This window comes from Schistocerca nitens, chromosome 11 (genome assembly GCF_023898315.1).
Source record: "Schistocerca nitens isolate TAMUIC-IGC-003100 chromosome 11, iqSchNite1.1, whole genome shotgun sequence".
Lineage (NCBI taxonomy): Eukaryota > Metazoa > Arthropoda > Insecta > Orthoptera > Acrididae > Schistocerca > Schistocerca nitens.
Genome location: NC_064624.1, coordinates 160,308,124 through 160,323,718, shown reverse-complemented (window position 1 = coordinate 160,323,718; position 15,595 = coordinate 160,308,124). Strand labels below are relative to the sequence as shown.

The window sequence follows — 15,595 nt, the reverse complement described above, 5'->3', positions numbered from 1 at the left end:
TATAACAAAGAGAACGGCACTTATCAGATGAAAGAAAAATAATCAATCAATTCAAACCAGACGAAGCACGTGAAAAATGAAGGGTACCCGTAAAAATACGGACGGAGCGCCTGACGCATAGCAATGGCTACCTGGTAAAGCTTAACTGCTAAACTTAAGACTTGAACCAAACTACTGTAGCTGTATCGTCATTCATTTGACCTAAATTGTGTCTCGCATTACAATGGACCAACTTTGTTTCGATTTGGAGGTGCGGCCTAAAACTTTTCTCTCCCCTTGAATTTAGAGTCAAAAATTTCAGGTGCGGTTTAGATTCGAGAAATTTTTTTTCCCTTGATTTAGTCTCATTTTTCAGGGGCGGCTTAGATTCGAGTGCGGCTTTGATTCGAGTAAATACGGTAACCTGCTATCTCTTCACCCTCACCACCCCAGCCTCCCCTCACCTCCCGCCACTTAGATTGCTTGTCACATTTGCTATTGCTTGCAGTCTGGCCTTCGTGGCCATGGAGTGTGTGGGTGTGGGGGTGTGTGGGTGTGTGTGTGGGGGGGGGGGCGTGTGTGGGGGGGGCGGGGGTGGGTGGGTGAGGTGGGTGGGGGTGTGGGGGGGAGGGTAGGGGGGGTGCGTGGGGGGGGGTTGGGGGGGTTGGGTGGGTGGGGGTGTGTGTGTGGGGGGTGTGGGGGGATCTATTTCAGGAGGCGGCCCTTTTGGCCAAAAGTGTACTTGGTTAGCAGTCTTTTTTTGTTGCCTGTCTATGATTCAAAATACCCACTAAATGGTAGCAATCTATTCTATTACCCTTTTTCTCACTTGGCTCTGCAAGCATTTCCACATCCTGTCAGTGTTATCATGGAGTGCAGCTTTCTTCTCTGGTGACTCGTAAGAAGTGGGAGAGGAAGGACAGGCTGAGTACAGAGCACGGAGTTAGTTCTCTCTCCCCGGCACCCCTTTCTCGTGTGAAACAGCAGATATTGTGCCGAGGCAACATCACACTGAAATTTGCATTCTAAATAATACAGAAGAAGAGAGAGTTACACAAAATAATTCTGCTGTCTGCTCATTTTTTTTACACTGACCATTGTAGTGTTCTATTTAAGAAATTGTTGTAGAGGAACTGGAACTAAATTGTGTTACTTGCTGAGGTTTGTACAGTACACGTGTCCCACCAAAAAAATTTGAACTTGTTTTAAGCTAAATTCAGTTCAGATCATACGTGCTGAGATTTGTTGGGATGGCTGGCCCGACCCAGAAACTGTAAACTGTACGGAGTTCGCATGTCGGCAGATCTCTGACAACAGTTGTGCACGTGCTATTACGTGCACCAGCAGCTGTTTGTCGGTATTCACGGTCAGCTAGCAGGAGTCGGAGGCCTGACAGGCAGTCAGTCGAATGATGGACCAGGACCCCTCCGACCTGTTTATCGAGTTGTGTATACGACGAGAGGACACTGTGCAGTGTCAGACGGCCCAGATACCTTAGGCAGATGGGTCAGCGGCTGTATTTACTGGTCAGTGTCTCGAGAATGTGGCGGAGGAAGGAGAGTGCGGACAGATTCTCAGTCCTGCATATTTTTGTGGAAGTGAATGACAAGCTGTTACGGTACCCAGCCAGAGGACTTGGACGGTTTCCACAAAGTGGGACATAATGACTGACCCTAGTGGTGTATTTCCTAGTTGATGTAGCTCCTTTCTCAGTAGCATAGTGGGACCTTTTTGTTTGGTGTGCATTTGATTTTGGACACTCATGCAATATATCTGGAAATTTACATCTCTGGTTGCATTTTTTGGTTGTGACAAATGACGTAACGATCCACATCGTAATAGATTGTAAATTGAAGTTCTTCTCTTTTCTTGTAAGTACACCGCCAATCTGAGGCTGCAAGAAAGTACATGTATAGTCAATTCATTTCCCAGTTTTAATTAATTGTTTTATTCAGCCCGATCAGATTAGGGCCTTCCAACCTTATTCAGGTCGGTCCTGGGGCTATGCGAAACAACAGTTTCGAATTTTGATATTTTGTGTAATTGTTGATCTAATTTAAAAATTAAATATTCAGTTGTAATCTAATTGTGAAGAGAGATGATTTTATGTTAAAAGTTTAACACAATAAGACAAGTATTACCGTTAGAAATGGTGTAATTGTCTTGAGGTAGCGTAACTCGTGGTATGCGAATTACTTGAACAGTATTCATCCAATATTTTAGAATGAGAGCACTTAGCAACTTCTGATAAACTTTATTTGTATTTTCAAACCTTTGCAAATCTTTGTCTGACACACCCTACAAAATGTTGGAAGGAAAAAAGTTTATTGTTTAGTACATGTTAACTGTTAGTGCAATAAAACTTGGGCATCAGGCCTAATATTTTAATTTATTCCTTCCTTACTAGTAACTTCATTGGCACCCCCACTTTCCAGACAGTATCTTCATATATCACTGAATGTGCCATTGTAAGACACAGTTCAGGAGATGTGACATGATAAACATTAAGATGCATGAAAAACTAGCTAGCCATAAAATATAGCATAAATTAACCAGTTCATATTCATCCAGTGTTACATAATGAGAACACTTTTTCAGCAACTTCCGAAAAAGGTCAATCTAAATTTAAAACATTTACTAAGCTGTTTCTCGCTTTCATGCTTAATGTAAAGTATTAAACACATTAAACCATTTGTAAAGTAATCAGATATTTGAAGCTGTTTTGTACATGGAAGTTCAGTTTTTTAAAAATTGGTATTTTTAAAAAAGTTCTCAGTTTCTACATGTACTTGTTCAGTTATATAGATCTGAGATAGTGGTGGTGGTGATAAAAATTATCACTAATGCTAATAGTAGTAGTAGTAATCCCTGTGGAGGCCCGGGAAAAGAATAGGCCGCCAGTATGTTCTGCCAGTCGTAAAAGGCGACAAAAAGAACAGACCACTATAGGGCTAACCCCCCTTTTAGTGTGATTATTTGGCTCAGTACAGAACTAATGAAGCCTCGGACAAGCGCTGTCCATATGCCCGACCACAATGGTAACGACACTGCTAGCCACACGGAAAATTATTTAACTCCAAATAGAGGTGTTTTGCAGGATATGCTTCCTGCAACCACCCTAGAAGGAAAACAGAGGATGAGATGGTCAGATGAAGTTAATCGACACCTCATGTTCTGTTATTACCAAGCAACAAACTTAGGAACCAACACAACTGGATACAGATCACAAGTATACACAAAATTTATTACCAGGTAACCAGAATTAAAATTTTTAATAGAACGACGACTAGCTGATCAGATCCGTGTAATAACCAAAAATAACAGGATACCCCAGTCAGAATTAGAAAACATCAACCAACAAGTACAACAAATACTGGAACAAAATAATGTGCAATCAGAAGAAGAAGAAGGGAAGAAGAAGAAGAAGAAGAAGAAGAAAATACAGTAATGGACTCCAACATCCCAGAGCAAACAAACCAAGAACAACACGCATCAATTAAACAATCAGAGGAAAACGAAATCTTAAGACAGCCACCAGAACAAGCACAAAAAGAACACGAAGTGACACACATGTTAGATATAGAAGAAAAATTTCAGCTGACATATATAGAATACAAAGACACAAATACAGACATTAGACCGTTCTTGCATAGACCACCAAATAACCCACAAGTTGAAACAACAACTACTACTACTACTATCATACACAACAAAATAAATGAAAATACAACTATGGAAGAGTTAAAACTACTGGTTTATATAGGAGCACTCATTACACTAAATATACATACTAGGCAGACATCAGAACCAACCAACACACAGAAGAAACCCACAAAACCAGCATGGCAACACAGGCTACAGATCAGAACAGAAAAACTGAGAAAAGACATCGGACAGTTAACACAATTTATAAGAAATGAAATATCAGACAAAAAATGAAAAAGGTTAGGTAAAAATATCACAACAAGAAGCGATAGAGCAATTAGATGAAAAGAAGCAGAAATTACAAGCATTGGCCAAACGACTTAGAAGATACGAAAAAAGACTGGTTTGAAGCTCTCCAGGCTACTCTATCATGTGCAAGCCTCATCATCTCCCAGTACCTACTGCAGCCTACATCTTTCTGAATCTGCTTAGTGTATTCATCTCTTGGTCTTCCTCTACGATTTTTACCCTCCACGCTGCCCTCCAGTACCAAATTGGTGATCCCTTGATGCCTCAGAACATGTCCTACCAACCGATCCCTTCTTCTAGTCAAGTTGTGCCACAAACTCCTCTTCTCCCCAATCGTATTCAACACCACCTCATTAGTTATGTGATCTACCCATCTAATCTTCAGCATTCTCCTGTAGCACCACATTCCGAAATCTTCTATTCTCTTCTTGTCCAAACTATTTATCGTCCATGTTTCACTTCCATACATGGCTACACTCCATACAAATACTTTCAGAAACGACTTCCTGACACTTAAATCTGTACTTGAAGTTAACAAATTTCTCTTCTTCAGAAACGCTTTTCTTGCCATTGTCTGTCTTACATTTTATATCCTCTCTACTTTGACCATCATCAGTTATTTTGCTCCCCAAATAGCAAAACTCCTTTATTACTTGAAGTGTCTCATTTCCCAATCTAATTCCCTCAGCATCACACAACTTTATTCGACTACATTCCATTATCCTCGTTTTGCTTTTGTTGATGTTCATCTTATATCCTGCTCTCAAGACACTGTCCATTCCGTTCAACTGCTCTTCAAAGTCCTTTGCTGTCTCTGACAAAATTACAATGTCATCGGCGAACCTCAAAGTTTTTATTTCTTCTCCATGGATTTTAATACCTACTCCGAACTTTTCTTTTGTTTCCTTTACTGCTTGCTCAATATTCATATTGAATAGCATCAGAAAGTTTTAGAAAATGAATTTTCCAAATTACTGTGATAATCGAAAATTTGGACAGCTTGAATGCTGGAACACATTACACCAGGCATAACAGCTGTGGAGAATGGCGAACAGTAAATGATTGACATTACTGTCCCAGCTGATTGCAGAATTGGTGAGAAATAACTAGTACAACTTGGCAGGTATTTGTACTTGATGAAAATACTACAGCAACTGTGGTGTAAACCAGAGAAAGAAGTCCCAGTGGTTTGTAGCACATGCAGTAGTTCCAGGAGATCTTGGTGAGCTTTTGAAGATCAATGATATTAATAAAATATACATCTGACAACTACAAAAAAGGAAATTTACTGAGATCTGCATAAATACATGCAGCTACAGCATGCAGTCGTAAGTGCTTGGGTATTCTCAGACACACACACACACACACACACACACACACACACACACACACACACAGAGAGAGAGAGAGAGAGAGAGAGAGAGAGAGAGAGAGAGAGAGAGAGCCACCTCCAGCATTTCCGGCCAGAGATGCTGCAGTTGACTGTGTGTGTGTGTGTGTGTGTGTGTGTGTGTGTGTGTGTGTGTGTTTACTGATGAAGGTTGTGGCTGAAAGTTTTATGTAAGTGTCTTTTAATTGTTCCTGTCTGCAACTTGATGTGTCTTTACAGTAAGTAGCAATCTGTCTTTTCCTACATTGTTGATATTACCACCATGAGTTTCCATTGTTTAATAACAAGCATTGGTAATAATAGTGAAATTAAAGTGATTTAGCACTTTTGAAGCTGTGTTTAATGCCATTAGAAACAGAATGGATAATGACAGAAGATGGGAGTGACAGAGTAACTGTTCAGAAATAAGTTTATATGAAGACTGAAGTGAAGAATGAAAATTTGTACCAAAGCCAGGATTCGAACCTGGGTGTCCTGTACTGTTGGCAGATGTGCTGCCGGGTGGGGTAGCCACACGGCTGATGTGCCTTGTCACAGTCTGTGTGGCTCCCCTCTGTCGGAGGTTCGAGTCCTCCCTCGGACGTGGGTTGTCCATAGTGTAAGTTAGTTTAAGGTAGATGAAGTAGTGTGTAGGCTTAGTGACTGATGACCACAGCAGTTTGGTCCCATAAGACCTTACCACAAATTTCCAGTTTGCAGATGTGCTAACCAGTACACCACCCTGGCACAGTAGCTTTGCACAACTGCACAGACTACCCTAGCACACCTCCATCTTCAGTCCAAATTCCCCTTCACCCCTCAGTGCACTTGGTTTTCCCCCTTAACTCAAACAGCTTTGTAGAGGCTCTCCAACTATGTTGGAATAGCATCTCGGCATCATATGAAATGGATAATCCTGCCTGAAACGCAGGCATAGGTGCTGTGACCAAATGAAGCTATATGGTTCCAGAGACCTTTTCAAATCTCACACATCTGTTATGTATATATGCAAACTGAAGCGACGAATTAAATTTTGTAAAAGGCTGAGATTTGAATACATTTTCATTTGCAGCTTCAGTTTGCCTACATAAATCATCAATGTTTGAGACGTGAAAAGGCATCTGGAACCAAATACACTCCTGGAAATTGAAATAAGAACACCGTGAATTCATTGTCCCAGGAAGGGGAAACTTTATTGACACATTCCTGGGGTCAGATGCATCACATGATCACACTGACAGAACCACAGGCACATAGACACAGGCAACAGAGCACGCACAATGTCGGCACTAGTACAGTGTATATCCACCTTTCGCAGCAATGCAGGCTGCTATTCTCCCATGGAGACGATCGTAGAGATGCTGGATGTAGTCCTGTGGAACGGCTTGCCATGCCATTTCCACCTGGCGCCTCAGTTGGACCAGCGTTCGTGCTGGACGTGCAGACCGCGTGAGACGACGCTTCATCCAGTCCCAAACATGCTCAATGGGGGACAGATCCGGAGATCTTGCTGGCCAGGGTAGTTGACTTACACCTTCTAGAGCACGTTGGGTGGCACGGGATACATGCGGACGTGCATTGTCCTGTTGGAACAGCAAGTTCCCTTGCCGGTCTAGGAATGGTAGAACGATGGATTCGATGACGGTTTGGATGTACCGTGCACTATTCAGTGTCCCCTCGACGATCACCAGTGGTGTACGGCCAGTGTAGGAGATTGCTCCCCACACCATGATGCCGGGTGTCGGCCCTGTGTGCCTCGGTCGTATGCAGTCCTGATTGTGGCGCTCACCAGCACGGCGCCAAACACGCATACGACCATCATTGGCACCAAGGCAGAAGCGACTATCGCTGAAGACGACACGTCTCCATTCGTCCCTCCATTCACGCCTGTCGCGACACCACTGGAGGCGGGCTGCACGATGTTGGGGCGTGAGCGGAAGACGGCCTAACGGTGTGTGGGACCGTAGCCCAGCTTCATGGAGACGGTTGCGAATGGTCCTCGCCGATACCCCAGAAGCAACAGTGTCCCTAATTTGCTGGGAAGTGGCGGTGCGGTCCCCTACGGCACTGTGTAGGATCCTACAGTCTTGGCGTGCATCCGTGCGTCGCTGCGGTCCGGTCCCAGGTCGACGGGCACGTGCACCTTCCGCCGACCACTGGCGACAACATCGATGTACTGTGGAGACCTCACGCTCCACGTGTTGAGCAATTCGGCGGTACGTCCACCCGGCCTCCCGCATGCCCACTATACGCCCTCGCTCAAAGTCCGTCAACTGCACATACGGTTCACGTCCACGCTGTCGCGGCATGCTACCAGTGTTAAAGACTGCGATGGAGCTCCGTATGCCACGGCAAACTGGCTGACACTGACGGCGGCGGTGCACAAATGCTGCGCAGCTAGCGCCATTCGACGGCCAACACCGCGGTTCCTGGTGTGTCCGCTGTGCCGTGCGTGTGATCATTGCTTGTACAGCCCTCTCGCAGTGTCCGGAGCAAGTATGGTGGGTCTGACACACCAGTGTCAATGTGTTCTTTTTCCATTTCCAGGAGTGTAGTTTCATTTGTTTCATTGGTTCAGAAAGATCAGATAGTTTAGAGGTCTGTGTAGGTGGGGGAGGTGTGGAGAAGGTGGTCTGTGTAGATGGGGGAAGGTGTGTGTGGGGGGGAGGGGGGGGGGAGATGACTAAAGTGAACTGTGGAAGACATGCATATCAAAGAAGAGATAACTATGGTGGTAAAGGGACCATTAACTGTCTTTTAAGCCAGGAAGGAGAGTAATTTCTCTGAGAGTTTTGGTGAAGGTTCCCAATATACAAATTGTTTGAGACATTGGCTGTGTTACTCAGTGCTGTAGTGAAGATTTTGATTTGTAGCGAGAGAGAGAGAGAGAGAGAGAGAGAGAGAGAGAGAGAGAGAGAGAGAGTTTCCTTCACACTGTCTGGGCACTAGCAATATAAAAAAATGACATTTTGTTAGAGATATTGACATAATATTTTGTTAGGCATGGCTTAGAAAATGGGGAGAGGTACAGAAAAGTAGCTCAATGGAGACTTACTGGATGTGATGAGGAGGAGACTGACTGCTGGTGACTGCACTCATTGCATTGGACAGTACTTCAATAGCCCCATTTCTTCTGGGCATTACTGCTTCTGTGTCATCCAATTCAGACAGGGTCAAGTCGCGACTTGTTTAACCGCGTAAATTTAAAAGTTGTGACTTTCTTCATGGGGTTTGGAATCAAGTGGGCATTCTGGAGTAGATGTTCAGTCTAACATCCTTTGTTCTTCTCGCAGACGCCAAAAATGTTTGACTCCATACGTGGTCCAAATGTACCTGGCTGCCTTCACTTCTGTCACCCATCTGTTGAACTCGTTCAGAAAAATAAGTCAGAATTATTTTGATTCCTCCACTTGGCACTCCACTTTCTGGTGTCCATAACGCCACTTGCTTTTTCTCCAGGTGACCAGGCGCGGCTTGTGGTTTCTATACTGGGGAAGGCTGCGGCATTTATCGATCGGAGCCAACATAGACCTAGCGTTACGCTACAGATTAGTCTGACATAAACAACTAAGAATTCAGGGAGAGGGGGGTGGGCATATCACTCTCTGCCCTTAATTTTACGTACTGTATCTTCTATAATCAGGTATTAAATATCATTAGAAGCTAACTTCGAGTTAAAATCTTTGGTTAGTGTTTTTAAACGTCGTCATTACATTTTATGACACTTTGCAGCAAATCATATGAAAAGACGCGTTTCGGAGAATCTTTAATGCGGTGAATCTTAACTTTGCGGCTGCTTAATATTTTAAGTGTTTTCAGTTCTAAACTTAAGGCGTTCATTGTGGTTTACCTCCAAAGCTCGAAGTTTACGAGTTCGCATGACGATACTGTGATGTTTTGGTGACGTTACAGGTCTTGTGCAAGTAAAACTCACTAAAATCTTGCAAAATACACTCCGAAAAAGAAACTTGCTAATACCACACGATATCAACAAAAGCAGTCAGCATCAGCAAGCAAGGAAAGTAAAGTAATGGGACAAATTTCGTGCGCTTTGTCCTCTAATCACTTATTAAACTCTCGCTAGATGGCAGTACTGTTATGTTACTGTAGTCTAGTGCACTCTGACGGGATATTTGCAAACTTATTCTAAATGTGGATAAAATAGCCAATGGCAGAAACAAAACAACTATGTAAAACATTATCAAAACAGTAATACTAAACATCGATTAATGACGCATCGAAGCGTAGTAGAGATGTGCAGAGACAGAGATTGGATAGCAAAGTTTCGGCCACTCTACATTCCTTTATTACATAGATAGTGGAACGTGTGGTGGTTGGTATGACACCCTTAGGCTGCAAGCTCTGAGCCTTCGGGTCGCCCATAAAGAGCAGTACTATGTAGAAGCCACACCCCCAAACCGCTACTACATGCAGCTTATGGACGTTCCAAGGCGCAGCCTAAACACTACTAATCGTTCGGAAAACATCTATCGATACAAACAGTTCCAAAAACGTTGACCGTCGTTATTTTAAGCGGAATGGGAATTCTGCGAAATTCGTCCTGATAATTTAAATTATGTAATACGTTCTTGCGAAATGTACTTTAACATATATTTTGGGGCGGCTCCACCTCAGAGCCTTTAATTACGAGCCGCGCCTGCAGGTGACAGTATGTAAAATCAAATAGCATCAGTGAACTACAAACGAAAAGTCAGTCAATAAATAACTCAAAACAACTCGAATACCAATGTGCAAAACAAAGATGCTATGAACTTGTGCACCATCATAATAGTAAAAAGATTAGTTTCACAGTAGCAAAGATGAAAATGTGCTCGTACTTGTGAGGTACCCATTTCACAGCCCATGTTTTTAATCTTGTTTTGGTCCATACTACCACCTCTCAAAATGTGGTACACATTTTTAACATCCCATATACACAATGTATGTATTACATAAGGAACTGAGAAAAGAAAAAGGAAGTATTTATGCTAGGAGTGGGACTGCCGCAAGTGCAAGTATTGCACCTCACTATGTCTGACACTGCCAGCAAGCACAGGTATTAAATTGTCTGCCGCCGGCAGGTGGACGAGGAGCGCATCCGCCTGGAGAAGCTGGCGGAGTCGCTGGTGTCGTGCGAGGACGACGAGTCGCAAGAACAGCTGCTGGACGTGTACGAGCGGCTGGACGACCTGTCGGCGGACACGGCGGAGGCGCGTGCCGCCTGGATCCTGCACGGTCTCGGCTTCTCGCCAGACATGCAGCGGAAGCGCACGCGCGACTTCAGTGGAGGCTGGCGCATGCGCATCGCACTGGCCCGCGCCCTGTACGTGACGCCACACCTGCTACTGCTGGACGAGCCGACCAACCACCTCGACTTGGACGCCTGTGTGTGGCTCGAGGAGGAACTCAAGTCGTGAGTAGTGTGAGGGTGTGGGCTCTGTCGCTAGGAGCAGGCGGGACGGTTTGTTTATTACGAGCCAGTTCTCAAGTTGTTTCCTCTCAGTTGTGCTCTTCGTATTAATCTTATATATACCTGTGTGCCCCAGGAGGAATGGTCAGTATTTAGAGATATGAGAACACTCGTGTGAAGGGAAAAACTTCCTGTGGACTTGCACCCTATTCCAAATGGTGTTCAAAACTAGGACATTAATGTATATTTGTTTTTGGGCTAGTGGTGTGTAGATAACGTGCCGTACCCACCCAACCTCTTTGATGATATATTGTAGCCCAACCTAGATCGTTGCTGTAAAGCTCTTTGCGTGGACTGTCTTTCTGTTATTAAACTAGCCTGTTCAATACACAGTTGTCTGCGGTGTGTTGCGAGTCAAGTTGTGCTCTAGGGATTGGGATTGTACTACAGAGAAGCATCGGTTAACTGTATTTGTACATGTGTTCGCTAAAGGGCCACACATCTACACTAACAAAGAATATGCAGATATGGTGTAAGTTTATGGGTTTTGCGACAGTAGTGCTCCTACTGCTGTGGAATTATGTCGGCTGCACTTTCCGACACATCGAAATCCAGATTATAGAGTATTTACTAGAGTTTTCAGCACGTTTCGTGACACTTCTTCCTACAAGTACCCATTTTTCTTCTGAACCTGTAGTTCAACAATCTGTGCAGGAACAGCAAGACATTCTGGAAATTATGCAACGTAGTTTACTACCAGCACGCACGTTGTATCTCGGAAACAATTGGGAGTAGGACATATGTCCATATGAATTTTTTTGCCTAAAATGATTGTCACTGAATATTGAGCATTCCTTGTGGGGCTCATATATATGCCAGACTGACATGCCCATTGTTGTAGGTAGTCTTTCTTTTCCCCTCAGTCATTTGTAGATGTTTTTGCAAGTGTTACTGTTTTTAGCTGGTTTCCAGCATGTCGTCATACCATTATGGATGTTATTTTACCACATGATGCTTCATCCATAATACTAAGGATGTGCTGTTAAAAATTGTAAGTAACACTTGGAAAAATATAAAGTCACAGACAGCTGTAAGCACCTAAAGCACAGACACACAATCCTGAGAAAAGTAGATGTTTGCAAAAATAGAAGTTATAAAGAGACCACAAGTATCATATGTTTGACTTGTTTTAAATAGTCTCAAAATTATATATTTCCTATGAAAAAATAATGTATCCACTTTATATTATGAAATTTTAATATTTAGGGCTATTGTTATTAAAGTTAACTCACAAAATTTTCTTATATAGGCTAGTGACTATAGTCTTTTTGACAGTGGTAAAGTTTGTAATTTTATGTTCAGATTGTGATTTCACATTCACCTTAGGCAAGAGGCCTAGTAATTTCAAGGATGATATTCGCCTTCCACCTATGCATTTGGGCATTAGACCTTCCAAGACATTTACAAACTGTGAGGAAATGACAAATTGTGGTTTCCCTCAACATGGCTTGCCTAAATGGCCTCCCAAGATTCCACTGAAGAATGTATTACAGTAGTGCCAGTCTCTCTGATTATGAATTACTGCTAGTTTGTTATGCAGAAATTAAATAATGTCGAAATCCTGAAGTAACAATTGAGCAGACTGACGAGGAGAGGTCCGTAGCTGTGAGATCGACTTCGTGAAATAAACATTGTTATGATGTATCTTAAGCTCCATGGAATCATACCCTCCAACAGTTCACCCTGGTGGATGTCACATATTTAATGTTTTTACTGGTGCTTCTTAAGAATTTTCAGCTTTCTGAGTCAAATATTTAGCAGCTTGCATTTTTTTGAAAAAATGCAGATTTTAACCAAAATACTGCTCTGAACAAGTTGGGGCTTGTAACTTTTGTGACGTACAATTTCATATTCCAGGGTGTATACGACCCGGGACAACCAGGAGATCTGGGAAAATCCCGGGAATTTTTTCATCCGGAGAAAACCGGGAAGAACTTGGGATTTTTTAGAATTCTGGGAAGTTTTCATTGTTTTAGTTTCAGTTAAAATTTTTTTAATTTTGACTGGTAAGAAATGATGCTCTAACAAATAATTTTACTTTAGCCCACTACTGCAGAATAATACTGCAGCAATAAAACATGAACAAGGGAAAGAAAACCAAAATAAATTTAAGTTGCAAAGGAAATGCGCTGTTTCCAGCAACAAACGACAGTGCACACAAAGCGCCTGCCAACACCAAAATGTGTCGAAGGCTTTAGGACGAAGACCATGCAGTACTTAATAACAAAAACTGCTTCCGTTTACTGTGAGGTCACAGCGGTTTGCATTAGATTCGTTTGAGCAGTTGCCAGCGGGCTCGTGCGCGTGCACAGTTGATTCGCGTATGAGCAGAACCTGCTCCCGCTTATGGCTATTTGAAGTACGGCTGTTAGCTGTATCGGCAGTATCAACAAGCAGTCACACACAGCTGGAAAAATCCTTCTGGCGAGTCCAAGCTGCCAGGTTCGCGCATGCGCAGAGCAGTTTAACAAGCAGGGAGAGGACAGTAGTCTCCATGTGACCCGTGTTTAGATTTAGTGATTTTGCTGTTTGTTCTTCGTTTACAACTCTCTCAAATGAAAACAAAACAAATTTCTGTTGCCGAGAGCTATCAAGTGAATTAAAATGGCTATATAATTACAAAAGACTGAAATGTTATTAGTTTTAGTTTCCTGATTTTATTTTAATTCCAAGTTTTTGGCAGTCAAGCATTAATTGCCTTTCAGAATACTGAAGTTATTTTTGTTGATTTGCTAAAAACAATTTGGCTTTTATTAATCTTTTTGGCAGAGGCAGTCAGTATTTGAAACGAGGTGTTTTATTCCACAGTACTGGCTGGTGTCAACTGTTTGCTGAATTACAAGTGCCTGTGTTTATCTCCTGGCTCATGTGGCGTTATGCCGTAATAAAGAACCAAACATTAGATACTGGTACTCCAAGGAAATTTGCAGCCCGAAAACCACACTGAAAAGCATAACATCAGTTTGGGGCCTATTTCTTTGTGAATCTGGACATATGAATATGCACTTTATGCCGAATTATGCATTTTAGTCTGGTTTACAAAATTCCGATGATCTTGGAGTACCCTCTAATGTTCTGTTTCGTTTATGACGTAATGTAAGGTCTCTTAATGCTATATAGGTATGAACGTGTGGGCTTCCTACATCATTGTAGCTGCGCACGCACAGTAACACCTTTTTCTGGCGCTGTCTGACAACTGCTGAAATGAATTCTAACAGGTTGACGTTAACTTTAAAAATAAATTTCATTTTACGCAAGATGAATTATGTTAAGTGTGCGAATGTGCTTTGAATTTCTTAAATCCCGGAGCGTTTGATTCTCATTTAAAGTTTAACACCATGACTGCCGACCACTTAGCAGAATTTCATGCCTATATGTTTAAGTATTTTAAAGTTTACTAGCACATTTGTGTGATGTAAATTAAAGTGTAACACGTACAAAAAAGACCGGTATTATATGCGAAAGCTATTCTTGTAGCTACGCCATGTGTATTAATCTAAATCATTAAGTTTTCATATTTATGTGTTCGCACTACTGAACAGTGATGTTGGTTGCTGTTGCTGTTGGTTGTACGTCACGTGTCGTTTGCTCCGAAGATCTGCTATGATCGGCTGGCGAGATCACGTGACATCAGCTATGATTGGCTGACTAAATCGCATCGCTGTCTCGATTTCAATGCTTCGGAAACTAACGTGTTGTGTTTGGTGGAAGAAATATATACTTTCGTAATACGAAAATATGCAGTGTACATGCTGCTGCACATGAAACATCTTTCGAAATGTCGAAATGCTTCTTCTTCTTCTTCTTCTTCTTCTCTTCTTCTTCTTCCTTTTTTTTTTTTTTTTTTTTTTTTTTTTTTTTAGGAGAGAGGAGGCGGGGGGGGGGGGGGAGGGAATGTTCGTTCCCTGAAGTTCTACACGGGTGTATAAAATATGAACCATTCAAAGGGTTTCTAAATTTTATGGTTCAGAGAGAAAGTATTCTGTCACCCCCTAACACGGAAAAAGTGTATTTTCACCCGGGAAAAAGTGTATTTTTTTAACTGGGACATCTGAGAAAAATCTGGGAATTTTTTTTCCTTGTCCATGTATACACCCTGTATTCTGATCAGTTTTTAGCTTTGTAGTTCAATTATTCAGCACCATTATATTTTTCTTAAACTCATATTTTGCTTAACATTCATTTGATCATCCTGAGACTTCGCAACATTAACATTAATGTACTTAAGCATATACTGATGAATTTTTAATTTCACTCTTCAATTATCATGCAATCCTTTGCGTGTTACGCACAGGCACGTTATGATGACATGGTGCTGATAGTAGTGAACTGGGCACATCGCTCGCCTCCATACCTCTTACAATGGTACAGCACTAGTTTCGCCTCAGTGACTCACGTAGGAAAATTAGAGAGAACTTTGGAGAAAAGAAAAGGAGCTGTACGAATATCGAGAGCTCGGATCACAATGTAGTACTGAGTGAAGAAGTGAAAACTGAAAGGTGGAGGGACTGTATGGAAGGCCTGTAAAAAGGAAACAAACATAAATCCAATGTTATGTAAATATGAAGATGGTATCTGTCCTTTTGGACAGGTCTGAAAGGACAGATACCATCTTCATATAGATAAGGCTTACTGGCCAATGATCTTTTTCGGTGCAGGTGCACTCATATTGCCCTAACTCCTATGGGAATCAGAAGATTGACTGCCGTGGGTAATAAGTATTGTGGGCAGGGGCACTAATGTAGTGTGTGGATAGTAAGTTGGAAGTGTGGGTCTCAGGGGGAGCATGCCAGATGTAAGTCTCTGCAGTCGCAGTATCCTCT

General features: G+C 42.4%; 1 protein-coding gene across 2 annotated transcripts in view; it reads left to right on the top strand.

The window, feature by feature from the left end:
- LOC126212938 (ATP-binding cassette sub-family F member 2) overlaps nt 1-15,595 on the top strand; it is a 104,260-nt gene that overhangs the window by 26,130 nt on the left and 62,535 nt on the right. For both annotated transcript variants that reach the window (XM_049940456.1, XM_049940455.1), the window contains exon 5: nt 10,384-10,715. In XM_049940456.1, the coding sequence (XP_049796413.1) occupies nt 10,384-10,715 (332 nt within the window). The remainder of the gene's footprint in view (nt 1-10,383; nt 10,716-15,595) is intronic.